Source organism: Bos indicus, chromosome 6, assembly GCF_029378745.1.
Source record: "Bos indicus isolate NIAB-ARS_2022 breed Sahiwal x Tharparkar chromosome 6, NIAB-ARS_B.indTharparkar_mat_pri_1.0, whole genome shotgun sequence".
In the NCBI taxonomy this organism is placed as follows: Eukaryota; Metazoa; Chordata; class Mammalia; order Artiodactyla; family Bovidae; genus Bos; species Bos indicus.
The window spans coordinates 62,000,990-62,023,404 of NC_091765.1; the positions used below are offsets into that span (position 1 = coordinate 62,000,990).

At 37.5% G+C, this 22,415-nt stretch overlaps 1 protein-coding gene across 8 annotated transcripts in view; it reads right to left on the reverse strand.

Annotated features, from left to right (window-relative positions):
- Positions 1-22,415, reverse strand: part of ATP8A1 (ATPase phospholipid transporting 8A1) — a 238,183-nt gene that overhangs the window by 50,357 nt on the left and 165,411 nt on the right. For all 8 annotated transcript variants that reach the window (XM_070791374.1, XM_070791370.1, XM_070791371.1 and 5 more), the window contains 2 exons: positions 6,854-7,037; positions 6,652-6,762 (listed from right to left, as the gene is read on the reverse strand). In XM_070791374.1, the coding sequence (XP_070647475.1) occupies positions 6,652-6,762; positions 6,854-7,037 (295 nt within the window). The remainder of the gene's footprint in view (positions 1-6,651; positions 6,763-6,853; positions 7,038-22,415) is intronic.

Below are 22,415 nucleotides of genomic sequence, written 5' to 3' on the forward strand. Positions count from 1 at the left end.
TTAGAATGCAGAAACCATAAACTCAGTGTTTAAAATCTGCTGTTACTCAACCAGTGCATAAGAGCTTCACTGACACAGTATTTTCATGATTCTCTTGAAAATGGCGTTTCTTTGCTTTACTTTTTAATTTGAAGGGATTCTTTCATAAGGTCTTTGCTATTTAGGTCAGGATTGGTTCCACTTGTTGAATCAAAAAAGAACTATACCAATAGGCAATCATAGATTAAAAAAAAATTAGGTATAATCTTGTTTCCTAAAAGACACTTTAGAGAGTATATTTTATGCCATTAACATTTTAGACCTTTAATTCCTCTTTAAAATATCTATCTTCTGGTAGTTAAAGATTTTTTTAATCATAATTAAAACTTTTGTTTATTTAGAAAATAAAATAATTTCCTATACTAATACCATCACCATTTATTGTCTTCTGCTTTGGTTATATTCATGTAGCTCATTTATATACATTCAACGATTTATCTTATGGAAACCTATATGCAGCATCATGTCCTGTTCCTTTTCTTCTTAACATTGTATAATACATATTTTCTTAAGTTGTTACATACCCTTTAAAAGATGTTAATGGAAATGGATATATATCCCCTACTATTTTGGATATTTAGCTTGCTTCTGTTTTTTTCTACTATACTTAATTCAGAACTGAATTTTCTTTCAGAAATCCTAAATATCTCAATTTCTTAGGCTGAATTACTTTGAGTAAAATATAGCTTAATTGAGGTAAAATTGACATACAAAAATGACACACATTTAATGTATACAATTTGGTGAATTTGGACATATGCATGAAACTATCACCTAATCAAGGTAACAGACATATCCCATCATTTCCCAAAATTTCCTCCTATTCTTTTTCCTTTTGGAATGAATTCTTAGAAGTAGAATTAATGTGTCAACGTATTTAACCTTTTTAAAAAATATTTCTTGATAATTATAGCCATCAGAATGCAAAATTTGAGTTTATAATATTAAAAATATTTTGTAACTTCAATTTATACTTTGATTAAAAACTAATCTTTAATAGAGTGACATATTCTTATATATTTTGCAGTTTCCTAAAAGCAGAAAACTGAACTTTGCCTACAAAATTAAGGGACAATAAAGAGAAACTTTCTCCAGCATATTTAAGACAAGTGGAAAATTTAAGTGAATGTTAGTAAATCCATAATCCCTGTGTTATTTTAAAAAAAAGCAGGACTAAAATGTAATTAAAAATCATATTGATCTGGAAGAGAAAAATGTCTGGCCCAACAAGACATAAACACAAACACAAAGCCAAACTATCACAACAACAACCAAGAACCTGTTAGGGGACAGCAGTCTGGACGTGCTGGTTAAGTGAATTTTTGAACTGGAGTTGCACGGACTTTGCTACACTTCACGTTTCATTTAACCTCATTATGGAAGCATGAATTGCTACAAATTCACCATTTATCAATATGTACCCAGGCTGGCCTCCCTATGAACAGTTTCTGTACACACATTGATCTTTTTCCTTTTTATAGGGAAAGGAATGACTGAGCGTATATAAAAACCAATGTCGGCTTCATGAGATGGAAAAGAGAACAAAGCAGCAATAGCACATGAAAAATAAGTCCAGATTGTGTCAGGGTTGTAACATGCATTAACGACAACAAGAACAAAAGCATAGAAATGGGAGGCAAATCTGAAATTCTCACTTGCTTGCCACATATATTTACAGAAAAGATTTGAACTTGTGCTCTCAACTAGAAGCCAGACCATTCACTGCTACATGCAAAAGTACTTAGCATCTTCATGTGAAGTTAAATGTATTCCTTGGAGACTTCCTTTATTCCTTGCAGACTTTAAACTTTTTTTTTTTTTTTTTGGAAAGCGTTAAGTAGACACAAACTGACAGGACAGACTTCAACGCCATCTATTGTGTTTTCACATTTGGCCCTTCTGAGATGTGGATTCTGTAAATACATATTTGTGATACTCTGGGTGACGGTAATGTTTTCCCTGTAGGTGACTGTGAAGCTCATTCAGATTTCTTACGGTATGATGGTAATATAAGGAATTTTTAAACACAAACTTTCAGTTGTGGCCTGAATAGTCTATGAAGACGCAGCCTAATCTTCATTGGTTTGAAGAAAGCTGAAGCTGCACACATACCAAATTCCTTTAAGGGACATGATTTGGCTCAAAGGTTAGTTATAAATGCATTTGCAAACATCAATACTGTATAATAGGAGACATTTATGTTAATAAATTTGTGTGTGGATAAACATTTGTAAATGTGAATGGTCTCCTGGCTTCTTTGTATGTAAATTTGGTGATTAAAACACCACTAGGAGCTTGAAATTGAGGAATCTAAATTTGAAATTTAGGAATCTAAATCAATGGATACTTATATTCAGTTTCCAATTCAAAATAACTTGCAAATAAGCTAACACACTTGCAGTCCAAGTTTATTTTAAAATGCACTACTTTACTAACTGGTTTATGAGAAAAATGTAGACATTTTAAGTTGAAAGCTATCAAAGCATTTTTGCCTTTTTATTTTTCCTAATGAAAGGTATGTGAACATGTTTCTAGAAACTCTCTTCCTGTGCTTTAAAAAGTTAATATTTTAATTTTTTTAAAAGGAGAAATGACTAGATAGGAATTGACTCTTCTAATATAGTACCCACATCTTAATATAAATATTTTGGCACTGAAGTTTATGTATTTTAAAGGAAAGAGAGATTTTTAACAGTGAAGACGTCTACCAGAAGGCTGATTTCAAGTTAGTCTGAGATTTGCAGTTTAAAGATACATTAGAAATGCATCCCATACTAAATAAAACAACACCTAAACTACTATAAACACATAAAAGTCCCTCCCTTGACTCAACAAAACCATGGATGCAGAAAGAAAACATGAGTCCCTCTGGGGAGGTATCTAAATTATTTAAATTCACAGGAAATCCATATCTCAGCACAACTTGGTGGGAAAGTATCACCTCATTGACTTTAATCAAAGCTTCTGGAAATCAGAAACGCTACACTGCCTTGGGATCTTACCGGAAAACCTGGATGTGACCAACTGTTTGAGAGAAAAGGTCTTACTTTGCTAGCAAGGAGTCAGATGTTTCAGAGAAACTAAAATCTCTAGTGAATGCCAGCCATTCCAATGAACACCTAGAGTCGCTGCTGAGTGGCCACCACAAGCTAGTGCTTTATACCGCCACCTGCCAAATCTGTTTTTATTTGTTTGGCTATAATTTATGGCAATGGAGTAGCTAGACGGTGACATTCCTGGCAGTACAGCAATGGGAAAAGCAGTTTTTACAGATAGTCTCTAAAACCCATAGTGTTCCATACTATTTCTTTATTAGCAAAGAAACTTCAGACCTGCCTGCCCTGGTATTATTTTCTAACTTTCGCGTCCCAGTAGAGGCGTGGCAGTTACAGCTTCACAAACATTTCCCTGATGGAGCATTTCTGCATATTAAACAGCAGCTTACAAACAGTCAATGAGCCCTCTGCTCCCACGCCCGATCAGCACAAAAAACTGAAAGGGGAGATTCGAGACTGGCAGTTGTCCTCACTAGAGACATTCAATGATGTGTTTTCTGTCTATTCATTCACAGTATTGACATGAGCCATTAACATCTGCAGAACCTGTTTTAGCTGGCAAAAGTTGGGTATCTGGGAATTGATTTAAAAGGTCAATTCATTTCCAAGATAGTTGAATTATATTCAAAATACATTTCCATAAACTGCTAAAAGAAAAATAACTTAAGAATGAGATTTCCAGTAAAGTTTAGGACTGATTTCCTTTCCAATGTGTAAAGAATTTGATCAGTGCTAGTTATCTCTCAAAGAGGCTTTAAATTCAAAGCCAAGTGAAATTTAGGGCTAATCAACCACAAATTGCATAACTGTGGATTTGAAACAGAGCGTGCAGATTTAGTTTTTCATTTGAGTTTGATATATTTTATGTCTCCCATTAGTACGTAATTTTGACCACTTCATTGTTGATTGTCAAATAATCTAGATTTAAAAAGTGGCAAGTTGAGTACTCATTTCATTTTACACAATTATATTTTTGCAAGCAGATTTATTGCTGCCAGTGGCTTTAAATTCCCAGATACTTCAAGATTATATGTAAATAAACTGTATAAACTAGTATTCTTTCTAATGCCGATAAATGTTGAGGGATGAGAAAAAAAATCTAACTAGAAAGGTTAGGACTATAGAGGGGACTGAGAATTGAAAATAATTTTATTAGAAAAGAATAACAAATTTATATAAATAGAAAATATTTTGTATGATCTCATAAGCTATTTTGGAAGTGTATTTTTTTCAAAACAGACTATTTCAGACCAAATTCAGCAGTAATGAACAATAACTAAATTCATAGATTATTCTGTTTATGTTTCCAAGTATTTAATTATGGTATATGATTATTTTACCGAGTGGGTTGCAATCTAATTACAGATTTTTAGTGACCAACAAATAAAACTGCCTGCATACTTCAAAACTAAAAAACCCAGGGATCGAACCTGGGTCTCCTGGATTGCAGGCAGATTCCTTGCCGTCTGAACCACCAGGGAAGCCCTTAATTTTATTAATCTGACTCATAATAAGAACTATGCTCAGTCAACATTTTGATAAGAAGATAAGCATTCTGACAGGCATAAAGAACAGTTGAAGCAAACATACAGCAGTTTCCAACGAACATCTCAGCAGGGGAAATGTAAAGTCTACAGACCGTTTTGTTTATAGTGTTACTTTTGTGGCATAAAGTATGAGATATTATTTTCAAATGGCACATGGGAAGGTTCTGCCTCTTCTGATGGATGTGTAGAAGCAGTCAACTGAGTAGAGGGCAAGGTGGCATAAACAAACATGTGTAAGGGAGCCCAGGGCAGATTTATGAAGGCGTAGGCAGGTCCTCTGACAGGAGTGGAAGATGGAGGGCTTTCTTAACAAGCTATGGAGCGCTCCTTGTTGGGCTCTGTGAAGCTGCAAGAGGAGCAAGGAACTGGTAACGCCTAGAGTTCAAACATTACGAATACAGCTTCTGATGAAAAGGTGGTCATATTTTTTCTTTTTAAATATAAAGAACTTACTTATCGCATCCTGAGTGTTCAGTTTACTCATTCACCTACTGGTGCTGTGCTACCCAGAGGAATAGCCGCTGGCCATGTGGTTCTTGAATACTTGAAATGTGATTAGTCCAAACTAAGATACGCTGTATGTGTAAAATACGCACTAGACTGTGAACACTTAGTTATGAAGAAAAGAATGTGAAATATTGCTTTAATAATTTTTTATAGAGATTCCAAGCTGAAATAATAATATTGAATATATAGAGTTAAATGAAATATAATTTAAAATTAATTTGGGCTTTAATTTTTACTTGTTGTTGATGTGGTTCCCAGAAAATGTAAAATTACACATGTGGTTTGCTTTATATTTCTATTGGCAAGTTTTTGGAGGATAGAAACCTCGCGCGATTTACTTCAGTTACTGAACTAACCCTGGTGCCTGGCAGCCTGTGGAGACTGCAAAACATGTTTGCAGAATAAAATGCATCCTTTCAGAAATGATATTCCTGACCCAAGTTAAGTTTACATGTTAAAAATGTTATATTTGCCATATGAAAAGGAATATAGAAATTCCTTGTGATCCAGACACAGTAATTGAACTATTCTGATAATTTTTAGACAAATTCCTCATTATCTGGACTCTTGTTTCCTACCAAATCCAGACACCAAAACCGATCTGAAGAGCAAGGAATACTTCTATCCAATTATGCAGGCCTGAAACATAATAAGAACTATAGGATGACCAATACTAGCAAAACTACCTGTGTATTTTTACTGATTAGATCCCTTAGTTGGAGAAGGCAATGGCACCCCACTCCAGTACTCTTGCCTGGAAAATCCCATGGATGGGGGAGCTTGGTAGGCTGCAGTCCATGGGGTCGCTAAGAGTCGGAGATGACTGAGCGACTTCACTTTCAGTTCTCACTTTCATGCCTTGGAGAAGGAAATGGCAACCCACTCCAGTGTTCTTGCCTGGAGAATCCCAGGGACAGGGGAGCCTGATGGGGTGCCGTCTATGGGGTCACACAGAGTCGGACAAGACTGAAGTGACTTGGCAGATCCCTTAGTAAAACTGACATCCTCAGTTTTATGTCCACTATTCCTTTCCTTTTTTAAAAAAATTGATTTTTATTGCATAGTTGCTTTACAATGTTGTGTTATTTTCTACTGTACAGCAAAGTGAATCAGCTATATGTATATCCCCTCTTTTTTTTGGATTTTCTTCCATTTTCCCTTCCTTTTCTCTTTAAACAGTTTTCCTCATGTGCATCCCTTAACAATTTACCGTTTTCTCTCGTATGTTTTTGAACTTTATAAAAACTGCTATGTAGTTTGTAGTTTTTAAAAACTGTACACATTATTAGCAATTATAATTCGACATTCCTTACCAAAGCAACATAATGTTTTAGCCAGAATTTCAACATTATTCTCCACAGCTGACAAACTTTTTAACATATTCAGAAGTTAAAAAAGTGGGCTGATGAAGGATTCATTAAAATTATGAAGAAATGTCTTCCCCAAAACGTTTCAAATATATATGCAAATAACAAGGATTTTTAAACTTAACTTGCAATTACCTCGATAATATAGAGGACTATATTCTTGTAGAAGCAGTATAAGATACACTTGGAGACTCTGTTATAGTTCCAGGCACCATGAACCATCAACAAATTCTTCAAATATTTGAACTAAAATAAGAATGGAAAAAATTAACATTTTCCTCTTCACAGTGTCAGCTGACAAAGATGGATGGTGTGTTTGGCAGAAATGATGGTTTACCTGAGCTATAGAGTAGTCAGAAGAATTAGCTGCCTGAAGGCCTTCATTGCCACTTATTCCTACTCCAACATGTGCCGTCTGTATCATACTGACGTCATTTGCTCCATCACCAATGGCGAGTGTTATGACTTTAACTTGTTTCTTAACCATCTCCACAACTTCAGATTTTTGAAGAGGAGAAACCCTTAAATAACAACAAATTATCACTTTTTTTCTGAAAAAAGGAATTTTAAGATGTCATTGTCTTGAAGAATGAAAGCAGCAGAAGAGCTAAATGAATAGGTCTCTGAAGAATCATCATGGAAAAGTCTTACGCTTAAGTGTTTAAATCTCTGTTAGCCTGGTTTGCCACTTTAAGGGAAAAATAAAGTCACAGAAGCAAAACTCTAGGTGACAGATAGAAGCTACAATGGCCTTGTTAAATATTAGTTTCCCAGTATGTGTGCATAAATTTGTTAAAAGATGACATTTGTGTTCAGAAATCCCATTACTTCCTAACAAATAATATCAAGATTTCTGATTCTTCACTTTTGAATGAGAAAGAAAGCCAGAAAGGCTGTTGAATGATAGTTCAAATACCAATTGTTCTTCTATACCTTGAAAATAAAAGTTTTGGACCTCCATAAGCTGATCTTAGATGATTCTTATACATTTAAACAATTTAAATAAACAATAAGGAACTGGGTACCTTCCCCACCTGTTCTCAGACATCCGGGTGAGTCAAGTAAAATACCAAGTACTTGATTACATAGTTCACATGCCTGTTTCTTTTCTAAAGCTGCTGACAATGGCCAAGTAGAATCAAGCATCCTTTTATATAAAGGTGGGTCAGGAATAGAGAACACCAGCATCCATACTAAAGTTGTATGGTATTAATATTAACTTTGGAGCAACTTATCATAGACTTAAAACCCCACAACAATTACAGTTCAATGACAAAATATTTATTTGCATGATTAACTTAATCTAGTATCCATGCTATCTCTGTGCTTAGACAGAAAGAAAGGAAAACTGAATAGTGATCTGGCTCAGCAAACTATTAAGACAGTAATGAACTACTGAGAAACAACTAATATAGACAATGTTAGTGAGCAAAAGAAATAACCCAGAGCTAAATTCTTCATCAAGGTTAAATGCGGTAAATACCTGCTGGAACATCTGGTAAACCATTTATTAGCCTACTTAGAAATGAAGATCATTGCTCTGAGACTCAATACATCTTTGCACATTTTCCTGATTATTTCCTTAGGAAAAATTCCTAGCAGTGGGTATTTGCTCAAATAAGTGCCTTCAGGTGGCCCAGCTGTCCCTTCTTAAATGCTTTAGCCAAGAACAGATTCAGTCTTTATTTCAAGTTTGAGAATCATTGTGTTAGAGTGAGTTGCCTGCAGAGTGAACAGGTCTCCTCATCTTTGTATTACTTGTGCTGATCCAGGATAAGTACTCAATAAATGCTTGCTATATGAAAGAATTATTTTTAATTCTTTCTCTGAATTTCCTTTCAGAGTCTGGCAACAGTACAAAGTGACAGAACTGTGAATACAGGGAAGGAATGGATGAGTATCACATCATCAACGGGCTTTTCCACTGTTAGCTCTCATTTTTCTTTGAAGCAATTTTCATTTCATTTTCACATTTTATTTAATTTTTCTTAACAGGCTGTTATAAATTGGTCAGCCTACTGGCTCTAGGCCAATGTTTCAAATATGAACTATAGCTGACATTTAGTAAATGTCAAAAAAGAATGCTCACCAAGAAATGATCTAAAAAGCAAATGGGAAATGGGCATGAAAAGAGCGAAGCATTTGAAAACATTTGTCAAATTCCCTTTACAACTTAACAGGCTCACGACGCAAATACATTGTGAAGTCACACTATGGGATCAATGGAGCTGAGAAACACAAGTATTTTTTTTTTCATAAGCTGAATGTATAATAAAGGATAAATCTCTGCATGGTGAACTAATATTAATGATTTAGAGAATCATCAGAAAAAAGCTGGACTAAACTTTGTTTTCTTTTCTTCATGACTATTACAACTAACCACTGCTTTCTTTGCTTGTCATCATAGTTTTTAATACCCCCAAATTAAAACTGGCTGAGGATTTTTACCAACACTATGGATGGAATTCCAGCCAACCTATTTAAAATCCTAAAAGATGATGCTGTGAAAGTGCTGCACTCAATATGCCAGCAAATTTGGAAAACTCAGCAGTGGCCACAGGACTGGAAAGGTCAGTTTTCATTCCAATCCCAAAGAAAGGCAATGCCAAAGAATGCTCAAACTACCACGCAATTGCACTCATTTCACATGCTAGCAAGATAATGCTCAAAATCCTTCAAGCTAGACTTCAACAGTATGTGAACTGAGAACTTCCAGATGTCAAGCTGGATTTAGAAATGGAAGAAGAACCAGAGATCAAATTGCCAATATACATTAGATCATAGACAAAGCAAGGGAATTTCAGAAAAACATCTACTTTTGCTTCATTGACTACACTAAAGCCTTTGATTGTGTGGATCACAACAAACTGTGGAAAATTCTTAAAGAGATGGGAGTATTGGACCACCTTATCTGTCTCCTGAAAAACCTGCATGCAGGTCAAGAAGCAACATTTAGAATGGCCATGGAACAACAGACTGGTTCAAAATTGGGAAAGGAGCATATCAAGGCTGTATATTGTCCCCCTGCTTTAACTTCTATGCAGAGTACATCAAGGGAAATATTGGGGTGGATGAATCACAAGCTGGAATCAAGATTGCTGGGAGAAATATCAACAAACTCAGATATGCAGGTGATACCACTCTAATGGCAGAAAGTGAAGAGGACCTAGAGAGCCTCTTGATGAGGGTGAAAGAGGAGAGTGAAAAAGCTGGCTTAAAACTCAACTTCAAAAAACTAAGATCATGACACCTGGTCCCATCACTTCATGGCAAATAGAAAGGGAAAAATGGAAACAGTGTCAGACTTTATTTTTTGGGGCTCCAAAATCACTGTGGATGGTGAGTGCAGGCATGAAATTAAAAGATGCTTACTTCCTGGAAGGAAAGCTATGACAAACCTGGACAGCATATTAAAAAGTAGAGACATCACTTTGCTGACAAAGGTCTGTATCGGTTTTTCCAGTAGTTATATATGGATGTGAGTTAGACCATTAAGAAGGCTGAGTGTCAAAAAATTGATACTTTCAAGTTTTGGTGTTGGAGAAGACTCTTGAGAGTCCCTTGAACGGCAAGGAGATCAAACTAGTGAATCCAAAAGGAAATCAATCCTGAATATTCATTGGAAGGACTGATGCCGAAGCTCCAATACTTTGGCCATCTGAGGTGAAGAGCTGACTCACTGGAAAAGACCCTGATGCTGGGAAAGACTGATGGTGAGAGAAGAGGGTGATATAGGATGAGGTGCTTGGATAGCATCAATGACGCAACGGACATGAGTTGAAGCAAAATCTGGGATATGGTGAAGGACAGGTAAGCCTGGTGTGCTGCAGTCCGTGGGACTGCAAAGAGTCGGAAACGACTGAGAGGCTGAACAAACAAAAAACAAACATGGATGTGACTAACTCAGGCCTTAAATCAGAGTATGAATTCCCTAGGCAAGAACAATATCTGTTTTTCTTTAAGAAAAGGCAACGATGTGATGAGAGACAACCCAAATTACACAGCAAGTAGCACAAGTAAGGATATCTGCTTCCATTATCAAGATAAAAGAGGACAACTGGAAGGACAATCCTTGGAAGAGGATTCAACAAACAGCAGAAGCTCTGGTATCTGATGGGTCTGAAATAGTAGTTGGTTGCTAAAGAAAGAGATCAGGTTTAAGTAGAGTTCAAAAAACAAAATATACATACCTTATAAAATTTAACTCAGAATATAAATGTACAAGCTTGTGATGTAAGGCAAAAAACCATACTCTGCAAAGGAGTTTGTGTTTGAAATCCTGCATATTTTTCTTACAGAAACCTCACTTTGAGGCACAATCCATGTCTTGTTTCATTAAGTGGAAACTACAGTGTCATGATACCATCCACCCCAGTTTATTGTTATCTTGTCCCCAGCAATGTTTTCCTGGCAACTCAAAAAGTCCTTCCAGAACATTATATTTGGTTATCTACCAACAATTTTGGCTAGACTATTTTTTGGTGGCTTATGAAACATCTAGGTGATGATTACTTTAAGAAGTACAATAAGAATAAATAGATTAAAGAACGAACACCCATGGATTCCTAGTAAGCACCAAGTCAACTCATGGAAGCAAAAGTGTAGGCATGTACTAAAGACTGTCCTTCCAGCCCCGGGTATGCTGTGCTGTTGGCAGCCTTCAGCATGTCTAAGGGAGCAAATGTGGTTTAACGGGACCCAGGTTAGTCAAGCTGAGATCAGCTAAACAATCTTCTACTATTTGTACAGCACTCATTTAAAAAATTATTTCTTGCTACAAGAGGTATTCAGTCAGATCAGTCCCTCAGTCATGTCCAGTTCTTTGCAGTCCCATGGACTGCAGCACGCCAGGCTTCCCTGTCCATCACCAACTCCCGGAGCCTACTCAAACTCATGTCCATCATGTCAGTGATGCCATCCAACCATCTCATCCTCTGTTGTCCCCTTCTCCTCCTGCCTTTACAAGATAGCAAAACCAAATTAGAAGACATTAGTGTTGCAGAAAGCTTTTTGATATACTTGTCAGTACTTCATAATTTCTGAGGATGTAGAAGTTAGCATGGGTTGCAAGAGCCTCCCTTGATGAGTCAGAATTTGACAAGGAGAGGGGAGTTCACGTCAGGTAAAAGAAATAGCATACATTAAATTTCACGTTAAAAATTCTCCAGAATACTTTCCTTTTCACTGTGTGTTTCCACCATACAAAAAGTCCTTTCCTCACTCATTAGTTTACTTTCTTAACTTTTATATACTTGCTTCTATACATGTACAGTTTTCTGAATAGTCTGGAACAACCTTACCACACAAGCTAATCTTCCCCATATCTATCAGAAACCACGGATTCATGGTTGAGAATATATGAAACCTAAATTTTATAAATACTGATAGTGATCCAATGCATAACTCATAGACATCATAAAAGTGCTCTGTTTTCTACCCTAGATGTATTTTTACCACCCAAGGGTCTGCATCAGTACTTAAATTATTTATGGTTCTCTTCTCTTCCACTGTTGCTCTTTCTTCTTTGGAAGAAGTCAGAGCCTCTGCGGAAAAGGACTGCACATCGAGCATGTGCTGTAAAGTCCAGGTTTCTTCCCTGTGGCTCCACAAACAGAGGGTGGTCCTCTGCGATGCAACCTAGCAGTGCACCGAGTGCAGAATGCTCTTCAGATATTATCTTGGCTGCAGTTTCTGCATGTGTTATTCATTAGTTTTCTTACTTGCTATGTAGTAACTCTCACTGCCCTGTGAACATTAGTTTGGAGTACTGGAAATTTTTACCATTTAAGCTGGAAAGTATATATGGTGGCCCATCTTACATGAGCCTCACTTTGCACCCTTTTAATGGGATTAGCTAAATGAATCACCTTTTCAAATGCAATATGGATAAGGATTATATGTGCATGTATATATACACACTCACATATTAAAGAATATTTAAAGGACTTTTTATAGGTAGCTAAAAGTACAATAATTTGTCTTACTGTATTGTATATTTAGGTTAATAACCTAGAAAAATCTCATATATACACTAAAAATTAGGCCAATAATATATTAACTTAAAAACTCATATTATAAACTTAAAAATTACTATAAAGTTGCTTTCACAAAGTAAATTTGGAAAACACATTGAGAACATGGAGGAATACAGTATTTCTTCGTTATCCTGAAGCGTTTTGTATAATGACCTTGTATTTGTAAAGCCTTTGCATTTAGGAAGCTAGACAGCTGCTCCTGGTGACTATTTAGAGGTCAGGATCATTAGTGGGGAATCTGTTGTACTTTCTTTTGTAACAAACTTCCTAAGTTTTCTCTTTGCGAATATCAGTCTATTCCCCATTGAGTCATATTCTGCTGACTAATAAAGAAATTACGAAAGGAGAAATACCTAAGAGAAAAATTTATGAGACCGAACTTAACTCTTCTTTGAACTAAAATTTGTAGGCTCATTTATAAAGTTTTGAATTGAGGAGGAGTTAAAACATGGCAAAAATAATTTGGGCTACACGTACTAAAATTATATAACCATTACAGTGCTTCCAGAAACTCGCCATCAATTTATTACTGGAATGAAAACAGCCATTTATATAGCAAATCCTAAAAACGATTCTTAGCATAGGGTACATAATGAAACATTCAACCATTACTAGGTAAGAAAGTTGTGTTATTCAAATGACTGATGAGTGAGTGCTTTCCTAGTCTCCAAAAGCAGCATCTGCTGATACACTGTGAAGTCAGAGCCATCAAGGGCAACTTGTAATTCAAGGATTCAGTCTACAGAAACAAAATACAGATAGCCCGGCCACAGGACGCAAAAGGAAAGTATCTTTAATTCCTTTTGTAATGCATTTTAGATGTAAAACTTCTCTTTTGTGGAATTATGTGGCTATAAGTAAACTTCAGTTTCAATGGTTCAGATATTTTAAATAATGACTGATCATATTGACAGTAATATATGTTTGCATATGCATGTATGTATGTGTGTACAGGCACACTGAACTATTGACTGGCAAATATACCTTATAAAAGGCACTAAAAAGAAGATACTTCCTAGTAGAAATATTTATTATAGTATTCATACCATAGAACAGTTTGTCCACAGTGGTACTGCTCATTTAAAAAAAAAGAAATCCATCCATCCATCCATCTATCCAGTTATCTGGGACCTAACATTGTACTTAGCATATAGCAGACTGCTGTAAGCAACAGGAATCAAAAAATAATACAGTAGTAATGCCTTAAAATATTAATTTGGATCACTCAAAAGATATATACATGCCTTAATTAAAAATACTTTTCTTGCTAAAAAATGGTAACCATTATTGGACAACACAGGGTTGTTACAACCTTCAATTTGAGAAAGCATGAAGAATCCAGTATTCATTACCTAGTTCCTCTATACTCTAAATATACAACAGGCTGCCTCCTAACTGTGAACTGTCAAATATGAATAAGAGTTTAATCTTGGCATCATGGACGAGGTTATTTTCTCTTTTTTGGCAAAATGTCCATTTACTCAGTTCCTTTACTACATGGTGAAATTTCTATGGAAGAATATAAGGAGAAGAAAGGAAAAGAGAGTAGATCTCAGAACCCTCCTTCTGCCCCTAAGAGATATTAACTTAAGGACTTTTATTGAGCTACTGACCCAGGAGTTAAACGTTAAGAGCCTGTAGACAGTGGTTTCTCTATGGACTCTTGCTACAAGGAGATGGTAGTTTCTCCAATAAGGACCAGCCCAGCCACCTCTGTCTAGGAGCCTCACATGATATAGCATTGGTGGCCTTTCAACTGGGAAGCACATCTACTCAGGAAGGATGACTGACCTCCCGCTTCATGCTCTGCCCGATGGTGACCTTGCTCTCAAGAGTGGTAAGACCAATGGCCCCAGCTCCCATTCACTGGATCTGTTTGGAGACCATGTGGGCACTGATTCTCTTCCCTCTTCCCATGACTCTGGGTAGGTAAGGAAGAGCTGAAGCGTCTTAGTTGTTGCTGTTTAGTCACTAAGTCGTGTCCAACTCTTGTGAACCCATGGACTGTAGCCCACCAGGCTCCTCCATCCATGGGATTCTCCAGGCAAGAATACTGGAATGGGTTGCCGTTTCCTTCTCCAGGGGATCTTCCTGACCCAGGGACCAGAGCTGCGTCTCCTATGTTGCAGGCAGATTCTTTACCACTGAGCCACCTGGGAAGCTAGAGCTTCTTTAAACTTAAAATCAGCTTGCCCGTCTTTCTTTCCTTCCTCTACCTCCCTACTCCCTTGTTTTTGAATTTTCTCCTATGTAGATGGGTTTCTCCAAGGAACTTTCTCTCAGAAAGCCCTAGTGGAAGATGGAACATGTGGTAGCAGATGGTACCGACAGACACTGGAATAAAATCCTGATGATGCCATGAATTAAAAAAAGGAATTCACTAGATTTCAGAGTCACAATTACCTGTCAACACAAAACCTGTGAGAGTCCTTTGGGGAAACAGGAAATGTCGGATGACTATCAGCAGATAAATGGCATGGAGAGAAAGAGTGGTGTGCCAGAGGACACAGAGGAACAATCAGGTGGGGAAAGCTTTCCACCCTGTCTATGGTGCCCTGTGCAAGCCTGGGGTGACCAGTGTGACAGGGCTGAGACTGGGCTGGATAGAGCTAAGGGGTTCCTCTCTCTTTGCAACTGTGAACTTTGGCTTAGGCTTAGAATCTCTGGAAACTCAAAGCCCACAAAATAATGTGAGAAACAAAACATGCCAAATTCAGGATTATCTCCAAGGTTCTAAAGCTAAAACCTCAGGACAGTTCTAAACTCTTGCCTAGGAAGAAGAAAGTCATACCTTTCTGGTCAACCTCAGGGCATGAAGCCAGGGCAGGGACAGGTGCCAATATTATGGATGTGCTGAGAACCCTTGAATGGTACCTCATCAGGGCAATTCCATCAGAATATGGCTGCCTCTAACAAGAGCAGTGCTTGGGTAAAGACACTGGAGTGAAATAAGGATTCCCTAAGCTCAGACTGAACCCTATTTGAACCCTTCCAAATTTGCCTCAACTTAGGACCCAGCTTTCATCTTTCCTCCAAAAGGAATATTACTGCCCCATAGGGCAAATGGGGAAAAGTAGTCTCACAGGAATATTTACAAGACAGGAGAAGCTCAGGAACACAAAGGAATGCAGTAACTTATATGAAAACAGAACTTGTAAAAACAAACCTAACAAGAATTTAAAAGAAGTATGAGGGGAAAAAAACCCTGGAAAGATATGGGAGGATACTGGACATGTGAGACGGAAATAAGCAGTTATAAAGAAGAATCAATTAAAAATGTTACATAAAAATGTAACTGCTAAAATAAAGAAACCAATAGGAAACTGATATAACCTGAAAGTGTAAATTAAAAAATTTCCCAAAAGATACCAGGAAATTAAAGGATAGATTGTGAGAAAAATTAAATGAAGGAAAAAAGGTGACTACACATATATAATGGGAATCCAAGAAGAGAACAAAAAAGGATAAATGAAAAGAATGATGAGTAACTTCAAAGAATTAAAGAAAGATATATATCTCCTTAGACTGAAATGACTATATTAATATAGCACCAAAATGTAAGAAAAAAGTTTCCTATCACCAGACATATTATGGTTAAACTAAGAGTAAGAAATATTTCTATAGCCTCTAGACAGAAAAAGTAGATCACTTACAAAATAAGTAACCTGACTAATCCTGGATGCATGCACAAAATTACTTTAATATCTTCAGTTTTTGTCTCTATAAGGGAAGGGAAGGAAAGACATCTTAATACATATAGACAATAAGCACAAGTATGGTTATCAGAACAATAGAGATAATCAGCACAGTATAGATATAGATTGTAAAGCTTTCAAATCAGCTAAAGAAAATTTTATTTAACTTGTATGTATCATGTGAAATGCCAGGCTGGAAGACTCACAAGCTAGAATCAAAACAATCTCAGATATGCAGATATCACTCTAATAGCAGAAAGCAAAGGGGAAATCAAGAGCCTCTTGATGAGAGTGAAAGAGGAGAGTGAAAAACTGAGAGTGAAAAACTGGCTTAAAACTGAACATTTAAAAAACTGACATCATGGCATCTGGTTGCATCACTTGATGGCAAACAGATGGGGAAAAAGTGAAAACAGTGACAGATTTTATTTTCTTGGGCTCCAAAATCACTGCAGACAGTGACTGCAGCCATAAAATTAAAAGAAACTTGTTCCTTGAAAGAAAAGCTATGATAAACCTAGACAGAGTATTAAAAAGCAGAGACATCACTTTGCTGATAAAGGTCCATATAGTCAAAGCTATGGTTTTGCTAGTAGTCATGTACGGATTGGAGAAGGCAATGGCACCCCACTCCAGTACTCTTGCCTGGAAAATCCCATGGATGGAGGAGCCTGGTGGGCTGCCGTCTATGGGGTCACACAGAGTCGGACACGACTGAAGCAACTTAGCAGCAGCAGCAGCAGCATGTACAGATATGAGAACTGGACCATAAAGAATGCTGAGTGCCAAAGAATTGATGGTTTCGAACTGTGGTGCTGGAGAAGACTCTTGAGAGTCCCTTGGACAGCAAGGAGATCAAACCAGTCAATCCTAAAGGAAATCAACCCTGAATATTCACTGGAAGGACTGATGCTGAAGCTGAAGCTCCAATACATTGGCCACCTGATGCAAAGAGCCAACTCATTGGAAAAGACATTGCCACTGGCAAAGACTGAAGGCAGGAGGAGACAAGGACAACAGAGGATGAGATGGTTGGATGGCATCACTGACTCAATGGACATGAATTTGAACAAATTCTGGGAGATAGTGAAGGACAGGGAAGCCTGGTGTGCTGCATTCCACGGGATCACAAAGAGTCAGAAACAACTTAGTGACTGACTGTTTCACACAGTGGAAGTTATGGGGAGAATAAAGAAATAAAAAGCATAATAAATGGAAAACACAAAATAAGACTAAAGAAATAAGGCTGAATATGGCAATAAATATAATATGTATAAATGGGTTACATTCACTGATTGACAACGTATTGACCAGAGATGTATCAACATATCTTATTTTGTTGTTGTTGATTCTTTTAAGATTCAGGGATGATTTCCTTTAAGCTTGACTGGTTGGATCTTGTCGAAGTCCAAAGGACTCTCAGGAGTCTCCTCCAGCACCACAGTTCAAAGGCATCAATTCTTTGGCACTCTGCCTTCTTTATGGTCTGGCTCTCACAACTGTACATGATCACTGGGAAGATCATAGCCTTGACTATACAGACCTTTGTTGGCAGAGTGATGTCTCTGCTTTTCAATACACTGTCTAGGATTGTTATCAATTTCCTGCCAAGAAGCAATCATCTTCTGTTGCCATGGCTGTAATCACCATCCGCAGTGATTTTAGAGCCCAAGAAGAGGAAACTGGTCACCACCTTTTCACCTTTTATTTGCCATGGCAATTAATACGTCTTTTGTTACCCAAATGTTATTGACTGGAGAGCTTTCAGTATTCACTTACATAACTAATTGCTGGCCACAGGTTTAGTTTCTACAAAAATCCCCCAGTCAACAATGTGTTAAAAGACAGAGATTCTCCCATTATTAAAATAAAAAGACTCAGCAATATGGTGTCTAAAAGAGATACACTTCAATAATAACAGCTAACATAACATTTATTTGCTCACTATGTTTTGAACCCTTTACTTGTTTTAATTTTTTCAATTCTCAGAAGAACACTATATGAGATAGGTTACTAGTATTGCTAGTTTACAAATGAGGGCACTCAAGCACACAGGGATTTACATAGCTTAAGATAAAATAGCAACTAAGTGGTAAAGCCAGAGTTCAACACTCAGTTCAGTTCAGTCGCTCAGTTGTGTGTGACTCTTTGCGACCCCATGAACTGCAGCACACTAGGCCTCCTTGTCCATCACCACCTCCCGGAGTCCACCCAAACCCATGTCCATTGAGTCAGTGATGCCATCCAACCATCTCATCCTCTGTCCTCCCCTTCTCCTCCTGCCCTCAATCTTTCCCAGCATCAGGGTCTTTTCAAATGAGTCGGCTCTTTGCATCAGGTGGCCAAAGTATTGGAATTTCGGCTTCAACATCAGTCTTTCCAATGAATGGCCGATCTCCTTTAGAATGGACTGGTTGGATCTCCTTGCAGTCCAAGGGACTCTCAAGATTCTTCTCCAACACCACAGTTCAAAAGCATCAATTCTTTGGCGCTCAGCTTTCTTTATAGTTCAACTCTCACATTCACACATGACCACTGGAAAACCATAGCCTTGACTAGACAGATCTTTGTTGGCAAAGTAATGTCTCTGCTTTTGAATATGCTGTCTAGGTTGGTCATAACTTTCCTTCCAAGGAGTAAGCGTCTTTTAATTTCATGGCTGCAGTCACCATCTGCAGTGATTTTGGAGCCCAGAAAAATAAAGTCAGCCACTGTTTCCCCATCTATTTGCCATGATGGAGATCAGCCCTGGGATTTCTTTGGAAGGAATGATGCTAAAGCTGAAACTCCAGTACTTTGGCCACCTCATGCAAAGAGTTGACTCATTGGAAAAGACTCTGATGCTGGGAGGGATTGGGGGCAGGACGAGAAGGGGATGACAGAGGATGAGATGGCTGGATGGCATCACTGACTCGACGTACGTGAGTCTGAGTGAACTCCCGGAGTTGTTGATGGACAGGGAGGCCTGGCGTGCTGCGATTCATGGGGTCGCAAAGAGTCGGACATGACTGAGCGACTGATCTGATCTGATCTGATCTGATGGGACTGGATGCCATGACCTTAGTTTTCTGAATGTTGAGCTTTAAGCCAACTTTTTCACTCTCCTCTTTCACTTTCATCAAGAGGCTCTTTAATTCCTCTTCACTTTCTGCCATAAGGGTGGTGTCATCTGCATATCTGAGGTGATTGATATTTCTCCTGGCAATCTTGATTCCAGTTTGTGCTTCTTCCAGCACAGCATTTCTCATGATGTACTCTGCATATAAGTTAAATAAGCAGGGTGACAATATACAGCCTTGCCACACTCCTTTTTCTATTTGGAACCAGTCTGGTGTTCCATGTCCAATTCTAACTGTTGCTTCCTGACGTGCATACAGGTTTCTCAAGAGGCAGGTCAGGTGGTCTGGTATTCCCATCTCTTTCAGAATTTTCCACAGTTGATTGTGATCCACACAAAGGCTTTGGCATAGTCAATACAGCAGAAATAGATATTTTTCTGGAACTCTCTTGCTTTTTCTATGATCCAGCGGATGTTGGCAATTTGATCTCTGGTTCCTCTGCCTTTTCTTAAACCAGCTTGAACATCTGGATGTTCACGGTTCATATATTGCTGAAGCCTGGCTTGGAGAATTTTAAGCACCAAGCAGTGTAAATTTGGACAGGATAGCATCCTTAGTCACTACATTATATAGAAAGATAGAGGATTTAGAGGGAAAAAAAGACAAGGCCATATAAAACAAAATAAATCCAGGTTAGCAATTTTAATATTAGTATAGAATTTAGGGCACAGAAGAGTCCATACTACTCAGAGAAAAATCTTTATATTCTTCTTATCAGAAATGATGTGAAAGTAAATTTGATACGATTTCTAAGAGAAACAATTTTAATAATAGATACCAATGCACCAAGTATATATATTAACCTATTTATTCCTCATAAATCTATAAGAACAATTATTTTAACTCTATTTTGTTTTTATTTATTTTATTGGAGTTTGATTGCTTTACAATGTTGTGTTCATTCCTGCTGTGTACAAAGTGAATCATTTATATGTATACATATATCCTCTCCCTCTTTATCTCTATTTCAAAGATACAGAAAACTGAACTGGAGAAGTTAAGCAGTGTGTTATTTAGCTAATAAGAGGTGGAGTCCGAACTTGAACCCTGGAAAGTTTGGCTTCAGAGTTTGAGTTTCAGATCATATGGCATTATAAATAGAAGGAAAAGGATGGACTGTTTGGTGTTGGGACTGAACCCAAGACTGTTCAGTACTGGGCATTGGGAGAATTTGCTTCCTATGTAGAAATGAATAATATTGGATCCCTTCTCATTCACACCACAAATATACATTAAAAATAAGCTTAAAGACCTATGCAAAAAACATAAATGTGTCAAGTTAACAGAAGGAAATGTAGGAGAATATCTTTGTAATTGGGAAGTTCTTACTATCTCAAACAACAAATCATAAAGGGAAAAGCTAATGGAATTTGACTGTCTCGGGGTCAATTATTTATGCTCAAGGAAGAGTACCACAGACAGAAGAAGAGGGAGCCAGATTAGAAGATATCTGCCATGTCTAGACTCAACAAAGAATCAATATCCAGAACACACAAATAATTCTTATACGAAAGCAGAAAGAAATATAGGAAACACAATAAAAAACCTTCTTCAATTGGAGAAGGAAATAGCAACCCACTCTAGTATTTTTGCCTGGACATTTCCATGGACAGAGTAGCCTGGCGGGCTACAGTCCATGGGGTTGCAAAGAGTCGAACACGATTGAGTGACAAACACACAACCTTTTTCAATGTGTTACTTTTCTTCACAGCAAGTAGAATCACTGAGTTTATGTCTAATATACAATAAACCATTACCATTCACAGACACACAGTAGTTATTACCTTTTGAATATGCATGTGTGTATTTATTTTATTGAGTAACAGCTATAATGTGAAGGCAGGGAGCATTTTTTTTCTTCTGTCATTCACTGCTCTGTTTATAGAAGATATAAAGGTGTCTGGCACATAATGGGTTCTTTGAAAACATTCCTTGAATGAATGACAGAAAAAAAGGAAGAATGAATGCACTTCAAAAGCAGAAATCCAGAGAGGTAAATGGTTAAATAAAGAACTACTCAGTCTCCCTAGCAATCACAGAAACAAAAATTGAGACAAAGTGCTACTTTTCAAACATCAAATTGGCAAAGTTATAAAATAAGGAATGCCAAGTGTGGGTGTTAAGGTAGGGAAATAGCAGCCTATCTCCATGGACTGGGAGTACACGCTAGTTCAGCTGTTTTGGAGCAATGAGACAATTCTGACTCAACTGATATCAGAGCCAAGCATTCCCATTGCTGCTGCTGCTAACTCACTTCAGTCGTGTCCGACTCTGTGCGACCCCATAGATGGCAGCCCACCAGGCTGCCCCGTCCCTGGGATTCCCATTGCTAGGTATTAAGATATATCCTACTGTGTTGGGTTCATACACTGGGTATTCATTTCAGCACTTTCCATGTTAGCAAAGATTTTGGGACAACCCATGTGGTGATCACTACGGGACTAGATAAAATGGTGTATATACATTAGAGCAATAGTTAGTAGTGGTGCAAAAAAATAAACTTGTTCTACATATGGTAAATGAAAAAGTCTTGGAAACATGTAGAAAAATAGAAAAGGTAAAAAATTTATGCTGGGATGTCATTATAAATAAGTGTCTATTCTTCGATTCAAATCACATATAACAATATTATATATTTTTCATAGTTACACAGATACACAAATAAGTATCACAGATAGATAGGAGCATACTAAATGAGAATGCTTGTGTAAAGAGGAGTGAAAAGTGACTGGGAATGTAGGGCAAACACTAAAGTAATATATAAAGATCCAAGAAGAATTTCCTTCAGTTCAAGACTCTATGATGCTTCCAGCTCCTTAGGAATTCAGCCTGATTCCTTTGTTGCTCTTTCCTTTCAGCACCTTGCTAGCAGTTTTCCTTAAAACAGAGGGAAGGCCCTGAGGTGACAGAGCAGGATCCACGTTTGTGGTCCTGGGTTCTTTTATTTCTTCATGTTTTTAGCTGTGCTGTGCCTTCGTTGCAGCGTGCGGTTTTTTCCTAGTTGCAGGGAGTATGGACTGCTCTCCAGTTGCAGAGCACGGGCTCAAGGG